The sequence below is a fragment of the Zophobas morio genome, unplaced genomic scaffold (genome assembly GCF_036711695.1).
Source record: "Zophobas morio isolate AGI-343-1 ecotype UQ-CSIRO unplaced genomic scaffold, CSIRO_AGI_Zmor_V1 ptg000012l, whole genome shotgun sequence".
Classification (NCBI taxonomy): domain Eukaryota; kingdom Metazoa; phylum Arthropoda; class Insecta; order Coleoptera; family Tenebrionidae; genus Zophobas; species Zophobas morio.
The window spans coordinates 21,177,760-21,191,616 of NW_026972117.1; the positions used below are offsets into that span (position 1 = coordinate 21,177,760).

The 13,857-nt window shown below is 32.3% G+C and overlaps 1 protein-coding gene across 3 annotated transcripts in view; it reads right to left on the bottom strand.

Annotated features, from left to right (window-relative positions):
* LOC135128016 (DENN domain-containing protein 1A) overlaps nucleotides 1–13,857 on the bottom strand; it is a 120,528-nt gene that overhangs the window by 13,763 nt on the left and 92,908 nt on the right. For all 3 annotated transcript variants that reach the window (XM_064054801.1, XM_064054799.1, XM_064054802.1), the window contains one exon: nucleotides 12,114–12,276. In XM_064054801.1, the coding sequence (XP_063910871.1) occupies nucleotides 12,114–12,276 (163 nt within the window). The remainder of the gene's footprint in view (nucleotides 1–12,113; nucleotides 12,277–13,857) is intronic.

A 13,857-nucleotide genomic window follows, 5' to 3' on the forward strand; every position in this document is an offset into this window, starting at 1 on the left:
ACTTTTGCCGTATTTAAAGGGGTTCTAGACGAAAAGTGGAGGATTTAAGTTGATTACTACAAAAATTTACCATTTTAGGCATGTTTTAAGTTTCTTGTTGCCGAAATAAATCTACACACACATATTTAGGGAAAAAAAGGCAAAATGTAGCCCCACCCACCCGCCCTGTCTGAATTGTGATGATTTTTTTTATTCGTCGTGAGCCAAGGGGGTGGAGCTTAACTGCAAATCCTTAGTTCTCTACGAGAAATTAAAAACATGTTTTTGAGTATGGTGTTGTTCAAAGAATAATTTCTTGTAAAGAAATAAGTATTTTGCAGTTAAGCTCCGCCCCCTTGGTTCACGGCGAATAAAAAAATCATCCCAATTGAGATTTTGCCTTTTTGTTTTAATATGTGTAGACTTATTTTCACAACATGAAACTTAAAATATGTTCAAAATGGAAAATTTGTATAAGGTAATATCGCTTTTGCAATTAGGCTTCGCCCCATAATTGCAAAACCCATATTTCCTTGCAACAATGTACCATTTTAACCATGTTTTAAGTTTCTTGTTGAGCTTAATTGGTAAATCCTTATTTTTCTACGAGAAATTACCACTTTCAACGGCAACGTCAGCGGCAAGTTTATAAATCGGCCTTTAATATGGGTGACGGAATTATTTGGTGGGGGATTTTTACAAATATTTTTTTTTGTTCTAACTTTGCTAATTTTAATTTACTCGTAATTTACAAATCACAGGTTACACTATTTCACAGTAACACATATTGCCTAATAGTTTCGGATTTCCAGTGGGTGTCGTGGTTTTAATTTTATTGGTTTATGATCCCTCGTTCGTAGTCCTGTGGAACAAAAGCATCAGAAATATAATCACACTAACCGCCTCCAAGCTGCCGCCACCAATCACCATTAAATCGTTGTTTCACAGAAAAGCAATCAAGTGTTTAAACAATTTCTCACAAGTCCACTTGTTTACATCAGAGTCTACTATTACGTGCCACTTGAACAATGCACAATACAACATTCAAATGTAAAACAAAAGGCAAAAGCGATTTTTTGTGTTTAGTTTTTCCACACCAATTATTCTGATATTAGTTTATTTCGTTAAAAAGTATTGCAAAACGGTGAAAATTTTAAGGGAATGTCTTATTAATTCATAAATTTAATAAAATGCGGGTGTATTCTTTTTAACTCTGGCTCTAACATCTGCTGTTGGAGATATATTAGACAAATAATACTGTCATCCCAACACCTGTGATTTTAATAATCCACCCTAAGTTTTTACGCTGCGTGTGTACGTAGCCTTTTAAAGAATTGAGCTGATACTTTAAATTTTACAGTGTGTTTCAGAGACTGCAGAACCGAATGTGTATATACAGGGTCGCTAGAATGTATGGAAATGGTTTCGATGATATTTTGCAAATCCACATACAGCGTCCAGAAAAACTGAATGTTTGGTGCGGTATTATTGGTTACCATGTAATTGGTCCTTTTTTATTAATAGGATTTTAAATTCTGACTTAGAGAATTGTTTCCTGAAGGTAAGAAATGTTGCTGCCTCGGTGGGAATCGAACCACACGCCCCTCGCTTGCCGGACAGGTATCCTGACCACTAGACCACGAGGCCGCTTATCTTTCTCCGCTTACCAAGATGTTATTGTGCCGCCACAGTACACAGACAGACAGACAGACAGACAGACAGACAGATAGACAGACAGATAGACAGTCAGACAGACATCGTGAACAAAAAAATCGACTCCCGATCGCCACCCGTGATTTCTAATAAAGAAAATGGAACAAGGAAAATAAACGACAAAATCAAAGCGGAAACAAAAATGAAAAGTAGAAAATGAATATGTAACTCCTCCGATTCAGACTTAGAATGGGATATTGAATCTGATATTGACTTGATCAAATAGCTTTTAGACGGCAAAAAATAGAATATGTTGACTACTTGCCTGTAAGATTTTCAACGACAAGGAGAGTCCTTTATTATGTTGGCAGAACTGAGAAAGTATGTGACAATGGGAAATGAGGTATTTTTTTTAAATACCGAAGCGAGTTCCAGTTTCCTGGTATCAAAGACATTTGCATTATTTCCAGAAATGATGGTTATCGAAACTCCTAACCAATGGATACGGCAAGCACGTCAACAATGGTAAGAAGTTTAATGTGAATTTCTTCTCTTATAATGTTCAAGTGTTCATTTAATGAAGTCAATTAAGTGTTACTAAGAAAATAACTTTTATTATTTTATCACCATTTCCTCTATTAACTTTTTTCTATAACGCTTCTTGAAATGATACCATAATTTTATTTTACTGCCTAGTCAGTGTGTTTGCAATAATAAATGTAAGTATCTTATCTGCACAATTTACCAATGAATGGTAGACTTGTGAAACTTTGTTATAACTTATAATTTATTGATTTTTGTGATTTTCAGCTAGCTTTTGTTCCATTCAACCCCACTGATCCAAGAGAATTGATTTTTTCAGGCATTTAGTACCCATGCGATAAAAAATGCAACGTTAGTGTTAAGCTCACTGAAACTTTGAGGAAATACGTTCATCTTTTCAGGCCAGTTAGTTCTGTTTTGTTATTTTCATCTCTCTAAGAGAAATGTTCTTTTTAAGGGAATACTAATATGTATATTGTTTTATTAGGAGCAAAAATGAAACTTTTCGTGGCGAATATTTCCTGAGATTACCTTTAAAAAAATGTCTCTTAATGAGAAAGAACTGAACAAATTTAGCTGGTGTAAAAATATCGACTATATAATATATGACGAATTCAAGGGGCAACGTAACAAAATAAAAGGCGATGATTTTCGTATTTGTTACTTAAATGATCATCCCCAATTTTTTTCATCAAAATTAAAAATCATGCGGTGCAATTTTTCAGACAAATTTGGTGTTTTCATATGGACCGACCCCACTATAGCTTCTAAAAGCTGTTCAAAATCTCGCCAATTAAAAAACAATAATACGATTTTTTATTAAGCGTTTTTGTTGTTTGTTGAATCTTTTTGAAATTTGGGCTGTCACGAGGAATATTCAATTTCTAGTTTCTGCATTTTTTTCAAATTTTATATTTCATTTGTTTTTGAGATGCACGGCTAACTTGATTTTTCAAAATAAGACTAGTAGTCAAATGTTCCGTTTTTAAATAGTCCATGTTTTTTTTTTTAATTCAGAAATGTAACGCATGCATGCATTATTTTATTTTTTCCCAACATGGTAAAATAAATTGTCAAAATAAAAATATTGAAAAACAAAATCGTAGCTAGCCTTGACCGGTGTTCGGCAGTATCTAGACACTTGTATCTAAATAAAGTCTCTAGATACATCTAGATAAAATAGAATTTAAGCACAAAATATCTGTATCTAGATATAAAATTAATGGCGCAGATACAGATACAATTTTTATTTCACTTTTTTTCAGTAGTTATTAGTTGAGTTATACTAGTAGTAATTTTTGATACTTCATGTTGGTGATTTTGGTCACATAAACAAAAATAGAGGTAAGAGGTCCACTAATAGTGTTCTGTCACGGAAATTTTCATATTTTAAATACCATCATTTCCTACATTGTAGCTTTCAGTACTTATACATCTTTAAATATAATCCTGAGGGGTAATAAATCGAAGCCATGGTAAGAGGGTATTTTAAAAACCATAAACCACAATTCACTATTCACTGCGTTTTACGCTTATCGGGGCAATGCATTTTATCTGTGTTCCTGAACAACCTGGGTTCCGGTAGGCCCGCTGGTTGTATTTGTGTTATTAAATAAGAGTAATTTTAATAGTAAAAATATTTGTTTAAGGTATGTTATTATTTTTAGAAAATAATAATTGCGTGTTACATAATGATTATTTTTTTCAATTAGCTAGTTCTGTAATCGACTAAGCGACTGTTCAATACATACATTTCTCTCGCATAAATCGCATATTTGTTACTGTTTTATATCTTTATTTTTCAGACAAATGTAGCAACTTTTCCTGTTGCCACATGTGACATTTCTCCACTTTTTCATTGTTAGACCTAACGCGAGGTGAGCTTGGCAGGTCCGTTTTGCCCTAGAATGTGCCGATTATGTTTAAGTGTAAATCTTGGGCAATAAAATTAATATTTTTACAACCCTCGGTAGAATAATTTATCGTGATATATTCTCAGAAATCGTGAAACGAGATTAAAATAAAATGAGTTTCAACAAAAATCTGAAAATTTAAAGTTGCACTCTGGTGATTCCCGCCTGCCAGGCAGCCTTTGATCCTATAAGAGGTTTAAATACCTTTCTAAGAAATTGTACTTATTTTGCCTTAAACGGAACCAGCAATTCTTCCTAAAATGTATATACCTGCCACACCGGGATAGACGATTACCGGACATAGTCATAAAAACATCGTAAGCCGATATTAAAGAATAATAATTTATGACAGGTTGCCGACAACAGACCTTCAGCACAGAATAATCATTTCTCGTATTCTTTTGAAATATCAATTTTAATGCTGGAGATAATTATTAGATATACTCAAACACAATTTGGACACTGTAGTATGGGAATAAAAACAAAAAAAAAATTTTATTTTTAAGCGTACGTAATAAATATTGCACAATTTGCGACACATCAAACAGCGAAGCGATGGCCTATTTGCAGGAAAAAAGAAAAGATTTTTCAGTCTTGAATAATTATGCTACAGTAAAATGTTTATTTTTTAAATTTAATACCACAATCCCTTCTTCTGCACCTGTGGAACGGGTGTTTAGTAGCGGAAACCAAATTCTGACACCAAGAAGAAATAATTTAGGTGACAATACGTTCGAAATGTTGTTAATTTTAAAAGTCATTAAACAATACATGAAAAAATACATAAACATGTTTTCAGTTATTTTATTCGCCAAAGCTTCAAAAATTATCTGTTTTCTTGTATCTCTATCTAGATACATTTCGAAAAAATCGAAAACAATCTGTATCTAGATACTTTTATCTTCCATATATCTATATCTGTATCTAGAGACTTTTAAAAGTATCTGTTCCCAACACTGTGTATAATAGCAAGATAGTACAAGAACAAAATAAATTGACTGATACATTAATTTTTTTCAGTCACCGTATATAAGCAAATCTAAAAAATATGAATGCAATGATAAATATATATACAGACTGATCATATTTTGCACATTTAAGATTAGATTTATTCAGCAATGTTTTCAGGTGACGTCATCAATTTTTTCTAGGGGGGATGAGCAAATACATTTTTGATAACCTTAAAACATCTCCATGATGTCAAATCATTCGCTTTTACAGTTCCTGATTAAATCAATAAAATAAATTCACGCATTCATTAATTTTTTGATCACCTTGTATATGCAAATCCAAAAAATAGGAATGGAATGATGAATCACAATACAGACTCATCATTTTTTGTACATTTGAGATAGGATTCATTCGGGAAACTTTTGTGCTGACGTCATCAATTTTTTGGAGGGGACTGTAAACCACCTGCAAGATATCAAAGCAGACTCATTAGAAAATAATAATTGGTTCCTGATCTAGTCTGTCTCTATTATTTAAAAAAAATCCAGTTAGCCTTGCATCTTGAAACTAAATGATGTTTAAAGTTTAAAAAATTACAGAAGATAGAGCTCGAGTATTTTTAAGTATAGTCCAAATTTCAAGAAAATCCAACTAACTGTTTGCGATACATTCAACTGCTTCCTGTATACACATAACAACTTATCTGATAAAAATATTATGACTTTTAAAATTAATGTATGTAAAAACTCTGTAAACTGAACTATTGTTTACCATATTCTATTTTAAAGAAACTTGTCGCATATGTGAATGTACTTTTCTGACCTTTAGTACAAGTATAAGTTCTATTTTTATATCTTCAATGGTTTAGAGCCTTTTTTTACGAAATTATTCTGTATATCACATGTGGCATCAAGTTAATGTAGCTCGTGCGGATAATTTTAAAGTATGGAGACGAATTAAAAAGATTGATACATCAAACTATAAACAGTTTATTAGATCTTATTGATCCAGTTCATGTTCATTCATTTGAAAATCATATGGTAATGAATTTCAATTATTATCTATATGTACATCCCACATTGTGGAACGCACATGTACATGACAGACGGCCAACAATAGAGCATCCGAAACATGAGGTAGTTACGGCCGGTATGATATATTTTGAACTGATAAATTCTTGTTAGCCATTTCAAAGGACTCCAACAATTATAATACTTACAATAAATCACGACTACACTGGCTGAGATTTTGTTAATTAATAAAAGCACCAAAGTAAATTTAATTCCGATCACAACTCCCCCTTTTAAGCCGATCGTTGCGACGCAGTTAAGTAAAGTTTACACTAGATACGTAAGCACAAATTCTTTTGTTTTTGCCTGTGACTTTAACTCAGGTGTTTTCGGCGAATATTCTTGTAATTAACACTTGAATCTACGAAACTACGTAAAACACACAGGCAGTTAACTGTTGTTTCTCGACTTTACATACGTCTACAACAATGTTTATTTTCACCACTAGTTTATTGGCGTGTTTTTACTTTAATCACACCGTATTGTGTGTGATACAGTGGAGCGGCGAAGCAAAATTACACTATCAACGACTAACAAACTCACTTGTTTGCACAGCACTCTAACACATTAACTACTACTAACACGACGAAATTAGCTATATTTATGGATGAAGCAGGGGCGGCATCTATTTGTGTGGGCTTTAATTTTCACTTTAATCTTTTCGACGTTTTCTTAACATCTCCTTACGGACGCGTTAAGGGAAAATGAGACGAATTTCCTGGGTATTCAATTATTCGTAACACAGCATCCGATTACTCATTCTAGGTGCTTTTTAAGTTTCTGTATCGACCTGAACAGTTCGAAAAAATTGCCATAGCAACATCGTAAGAGCTGTTTTCTGTACCCCCATTTGACAACTTCAAACGGTTTTTTAATTTTTTAGAAACACTCGTACCTGGGACATGTTGGCTTAGAGGTAAAATGCACCAAGTAATATTACTTAATAAATTCCACTAAGCAGGTCATAGCTTTAGTTATGTCAAATTATATTAATAATTAACGTTGTATTTGTGGCACTGTTCAACATACTGTGAGTAATGTGGGGTGAAAAAAGTGTAGTTTTACCAAGCTGTGAAAGAAAATAAAGGATCAAAACTTGTAGATTATGAAATCGATGCAGATTTCGCTTCCGATATTGACGATTCTGATCTGTATGAAGTTCTGGTGGCGCTATAAAAGTTAAAGAGGAAAGAAAACTAAATTGTAATCCGTATGTGACGGAAACGGGCAAAAATCTGCAAAGTTTCGAAAACATATTGACTGTAGTAAATGTCGGTTTAGATAAAGAAATAATTTTTCATGTGAGGACAGAGTTTTAATGTGTAAAAACTTCATTACCACACAGACAAGCCATGTCAAGGAAGTCAAGAACACGAAAGTTTTTCCAGAAAAAAGAAAGAAATGGACAGTTTGTGTCGATATTTGCAGGATAGGAAAGTGTTTTGTATACAATATAATCTTTTTTCGTGCCAAAACGAGTCAATGTCTATTAGAAAAATAGATCAATAATAATAAAATCAAATTTGTTAAAATAACAAATTATAAAAAGTTTCTTTTCAAGTTGATATTGTAGCAGCTATGGAGTTTAAATTCATCCAAATTTAGTGTTTATTAATTATCAATTTTTATAACATTACTATTTTTTTAAACATATCGATGAACTTGACATTTGTCGGAACTCTATGTGGCAACATAGGTCAGTACCTTGCATGGTAGCCAATTAAGGCTGTCAAAATAACTAAAAAAAAAAAAAAAGTTTTATATAAAGCCATTGTCACACTCGTTTATCGTAAAAATGTAGTATAAAGTAAATTGAACAATAGGGTGTGAATTAATAAATGAGTGGAGCAAAATATAGAGTAAACAATATTGGAATGAAAGTGTTGTTGAAATCAAGTTTAAATAAACTCCTCCTTATCCTGTGGCGTACCACCAGTAATGAAGCACAAAACCAAGACTAAAAAATTACAAAAACCAGTGTGATAATAACGGACTTTATAAAACATGTGTTTTAATAAACTACTAACTCGAAAACGACGATATAAAAGGCTTGGCAGTATACCAAAACATGAAATCTAGAATTTATGTGCTGTTATAATACTTATCACATGATCGAAAAAAAACATCTAATAGGTCACGAAAAATTTATTTTCAAAATAATGACGCTCGCATTGCAGCTATTTGACAGATTGGGTTGGTGTTGCCAACATATTTTTTTAACATGAAATTTATTTTTTCTAGATCATATTGAATTTGACTCGTTTTTTTAAAGAATTCGAGTTGTTTTTTGTTTTTACAATGGCGTAATTGAACTGATTTTTCCACACTTAACTCCAGAAAAAAAACTGGTGCAAAGTTATTTAGACAGAACTTTCCTCGCTCCTGAAATACAATCAAACAATTCAGTTTGGGTTTCTTGACCAAATTATAAAGTTCTAAGGTACAATCACAAGACGGATTCATGAACCACAGGTACAGAAGTATGTTATTTTATAAAATTTAAATAAAATAAATTTTAATTTGCAAAATTTTTCGATGCTGTCATCAAATTGTTGGTGGGGTATCATTAGACAAATTTTGGTTGGCGTGGTTTCATCTATACGATATTCCAATATACGTCTAAATTTTCACATCCATCAGCTGAATACTTTCGGAAATTATTTATTTAATAAAAGCACTAAACAGACAAAAATGGAAGACCTACTTTTTCAGAATCTAAGGGCTATGAAACGTCGAGAAATCATGAAATCAGCCATTCGTCGGATGCACCCTATTACAATACTTCCCTCGCTTAAGCTGGGAACGTAAAAATATTACAATATAATGACGGCGTTGTTTATAATCTCTTCTTTACTTGTATTAAAAGAATATATTGATTTGAGCACTAGAATTCTTTTTTCATTAGATTTTTCAAATTTTCTAACTACGTTTGTAATTCTTAGTTTAAGAAAACAAAATGAAATCAAGAGGTGTAAGATGCGGACTACGGTTTAATATGATACTTTAGTTGTAATTTGGAAGTTAATAAAAATATCAAATTCTGTTTTTTTTTCTTTAATTACATTAATTTGAAAATATCAAAATTATTACATCGCTATAAAAAAACGACTCAGATACGGTTAAAAATATACAGGGTGTTTCTTTTATTTGATACAACCCCTGTAACTTTTTTATTCTGGAAGATAAACCCGTAGTTCTTTAACCAAATTTGTATCATTCTCAAAGATTCATATGATGGTAAGCACACATTTTTATTATCACTGGCGGTAGAACCGGAAATGACGTCAACTTATGTTTTTTTAATGGAACACTAGGTATATTTTTTCATATATGGAAAGATTGATTTTTTCACTACAAAAAATCACCAGCAACCAATATTCTAAAATCAATAATAAAAAAGTTATTTAGTAAAATATCTCCAAAATTTTCCGTTTATTTCAAAATCTAGTTGCTTGAAAAACAATTGAAAAATTGTTGCCATCACTAGATCTTTTAAAATGATACAAATTTGCTCAAAGAACTACAGATTTATCTTTAAAAATAAAAAATTTACAGGGGTTGTATCAAATAAAAGAAACACCCGGTATATTACTAGCATCCACACGCCTGTATTTTTGACAGTTTTTGCTGATAAATACTGTAGTACAAAAATGCTTTCTTATTACTCAAACAAATCTACCCTATATTTTATTTTCACATCTTGTTCTATTTTTTGTTCTCTGCCTTTTTTTGTATTTAAAGTTGATAGTTACTGCGAAATTTTTTTACTCGCCATATTAGAAGAATGGGAGCAAAAAATAGAGTAAGAAACAGTCATAAAATACAGTGTGTACTATTTGAAAAAATTGAAATAGCGATATTTGAAAATTGTAGTTTTGCATTTTTTTAACACTCTGTATACTAAAATGATTTTATTGTTTTTACTGATACCACAACAAAGCACGTACCTTTATTTATCCTTCCATAAAATATTGTAAGATATACCTCAAAAATAACTCTATTGCAATTTTTGTGGCAAAAAAATTTAAAAAAATTGGAATAACGTGGCAACGTCGCATCGGAATTTCAAAAGTAAATGTAGTTAAAAAGCCTAGGAAGAGGCTAATGAGAATATGTCAAAATATATAGGTTGTTTCATTTAAAAAAAACTAAGTTATGTGTTACATCTTAAAAGCAGAACACTGTATAGTTAAGAATAATTTTAGAGTGTACTCCTTTCAGAACCGTTTAACTGAAATATCGATATTTGAAAATTGTAATAATTAAAGATTTTTTAGAAACACTCTGTATACGAAAGTTTTTTTTGTGAATCCTTACATTGCTAAAAAATTCAAGAAAATGAAATAACGTGTCAACGGTATTTCAAAACTAAACTGTAGCTGTGAAGCCCGAGAAGAGGCCAATCAAAATATGTAAAAAAACGAAGTTATGCGTCATGTCTTAAAACCAAAACACCTTGTGTAGCTAAAAATTATTTTAAAGTATGGTCGTCCAAGAACAGTACAATTTTGGCCTTCGATTTTTTTTCTACTTCTAATAACTAATACACAGCCTTAGAGGTGGAATTTTCAAAAATTCTTTCTTATTGTTCACCTAAGATGTAACACAAATCTATTGTTCAAATTTCATGTTTCTAGCTTGAGTAGTTTGGGCCCTGCGAATGAGTCGGTCAATCAGGAGTTCTCTCTTTATTATGCATATTTATTAGTATAGATTTTATGCGAAAAAAATTGTCTGGAAAAACTTGGCAGTTGCACGCTGCGGTCAAAAAAATTGCATGATTCTTACTTTCAGCGACACAATTATTATATTAATCTTTAGATATGTAAGTATATAGCCCTGAAAATATTTTTATTGTTCTTAAATATTCTACCAATAGGTTCACCTTTTAAAAAACAGTTCGTCGAGAAATTACTTGTATTTTTACATATCCATACAATCGAAACACTTTTTACAAAAAAAATCTGTTGATCTTTTTGTTTTCATACATCTAACTAAATTAATAACATATCTAATATATATGTATCAAAAACGCTGAAGACAGTTTTGGAATTTTTTTCGTACCTGTGCTGCTAACTGCAATTCAAAACACTAAAAGGACAATCCTCTATTTGACCCTAAGTATACTATGACCTTTTTGGAAATCAAACCATCCATATGGGGTATATTGACCTCCGCGCGTAAGCGAGCAACACCCCTGGCTGAGTGTACATTTTCAAATTATTGAATTCGATGAACATGTTATATTTATGTTGAAGTTCAAAAATAAATGAGTGTGAATGAATCACCGTGTATACTTATTACTTAATGAACGTAAGAGGTACTACATTGCTATGGCAATTTTTTTAATATGTATCTCGATCGACTACAAATCATCCATAACTTTGACACGTCTATAAAATCGTTTTATTATTGCAACCAATTAAAAATGATGAACGTTTTAAGCACAGTCGTTTCATACGCGTTTAATCAACTGTGATTTCTAAACTACCTGATAACACATACATTTTTTTTGTTTTTTTTTTTTAACAATCAATAATAATGAAGCACACTGAAAGTTTATTTTACGAAACACAAAGAAAACCTACACGTAGTTAAAATCTAAAAGCAAGCGTGTCGTGTTTTTAAGAATTAATAACTTTGGTTCTTTATCTCCACAACTTTCATTATTCAGTCTAGTTTGAAAAGTTCTGAAACAGCGAAATAAGCGGCCGCAACTTTTGCTTTAAAAAAAACTTCTAAAACTTCGAAAACGGCAATAACTATGGTTTGAGTAACCGAGTGGAAACCCCAAAGAACGAGTCTGATAAACCACGTGACAAAAAGTCGCGGAACATTTCAATTTAGAGTGAAAGGGGAGACGGAAAAATGGACGGGACGATAAGCCAAGTGGATGATAAATACGTGGAGGGCGCACTACGAGAGCGATAATAAATTTTGGGACTGTGTATACACACATAAAAGTAGCAAAACCAACGACCGAAAGCGAATAAAATATACTCACGGATCTGTCGACTGGAGGGGTGTCCAGCCGTAGCTGCAATAAATCCTTCATTTCGTTCATCAAGTCGATCCTGGGGAACTCCAAATTCGGGCTGCCACTGCGGGATGGATCCAGTTCATCAGGTGATATGGGCTGGGAGGTGGGACTGAGAGGGCTGTATGACCTATGAAAAAATAAGAGGCTATCAGCCGGCATAAAGTGGCTAAACAAACTGCCCTATATAATTAAATTGATAATACTGACTAATTTACCCAACGTATTACTGCACAAGAAATTCCTGAGCTTTAATAACACGAGCTTAATTTTGTTTTTCAATACATAGTACCAAAAGATGATGTCATTTCAACGAAAGTAACTAATTTTGTGTTTTTTTTTGCTGTTTTACAATTCGTAGAAGACGCAAATAGAGGTTTCTTTTTTCATTTGTTTCTTGGTCGTGAACTGTTTCTTGGCGGGAAATAAAAACACTAAATAAAGACATTACTGACTTATTTGAACGATTATCTCAAAAATCTCTACTCAATTTCTCTGAAATTACCGAACCATAGCAACACTTGTGTTACACTGTACCTACATATCAAAATTAATATAAGAGACGAGCAAAAAAAACCGTTCTGAAATTGGCGTGGAACGAGTAAATTTCTTTCTCATCGTCTGCTATTTACAACGGGAAATAAGAAATACGGCGACAATTCCAGCGCCAATTAGAGGACGATCTTTGTTGATTATACCTTATTAATCAACACCAAAAAAAGGCATCAATCCTTGTATCTTCAAAAACGAAGGAACAAGGAAACTAAAAAACATAATTAAAATCTCAAACATGTCACTTTATCTTTAAGAACAGAAACTTCTTTTCAGTATTTCGTATTGAGGTATTCGTTGTAACGTTTTCAACTTCAGACTACTGAAATTAGTTCGCTTGCAGTTAATTACACCAAGATATTTCTAAACGGTATTAATTTAGCTTCGTCTGTTGTGCGCTCATTTGGCTATTTACTCAAAGGCTATTTCACGTTGTTTTAAACAACTAAAATTTATCATCGGTGCTGTTAATAACGTCTCGGGTTAAATTTCATTCCTACAAATAGTTCGAAACTCTGAAAATGGTATCTTGTAAAATAGACTTACACTAACAACAACAACCAATGAGGCCATCGGAATGCGATGCAGTCGATCTGAAGCTTTTTACTTTGTGCATGGTCATATCGTCATGTCACATCACATGAAATTTATCGTACGTGTGTGACATGCACTTACGACATTAATAACGTTGAAATACAATAATACAGGGTGCCGCATTGGAGTTTGGACACAGGGCATTAACATGGGGAATTGGTTTTTATTTTATATATCTCCCCAGGTCACTTTAATGCTGTTATTGAGTGATATCAAAATTAATTTAGAAATTATTCCTTGATTCTCACTCAGAAATTACTAAACAACTCAAATTGAATTATTTTTTTCAATGTGGAGATTCAGGACAAATTGGTTCATTTATTGGTACTGAGTGCAACACATGAATCCCTCCCAGGCCGTATCCAAGAAGCTCGAAATGAAACCCTTCGAGCAGTTTGTCTTCCTTAACACTTCCATCGGCATCGTCATGGGAGTCCGTCAAGCTAGGAATTTACTAGCGCTATCTCACTACTCAGAGATCACTGAATAACTCAATTATTTTATCCAGTGTGATTATTGTAAGATAAATAAAACGGAATAAATGCACAATTTGCAAAAAATATTT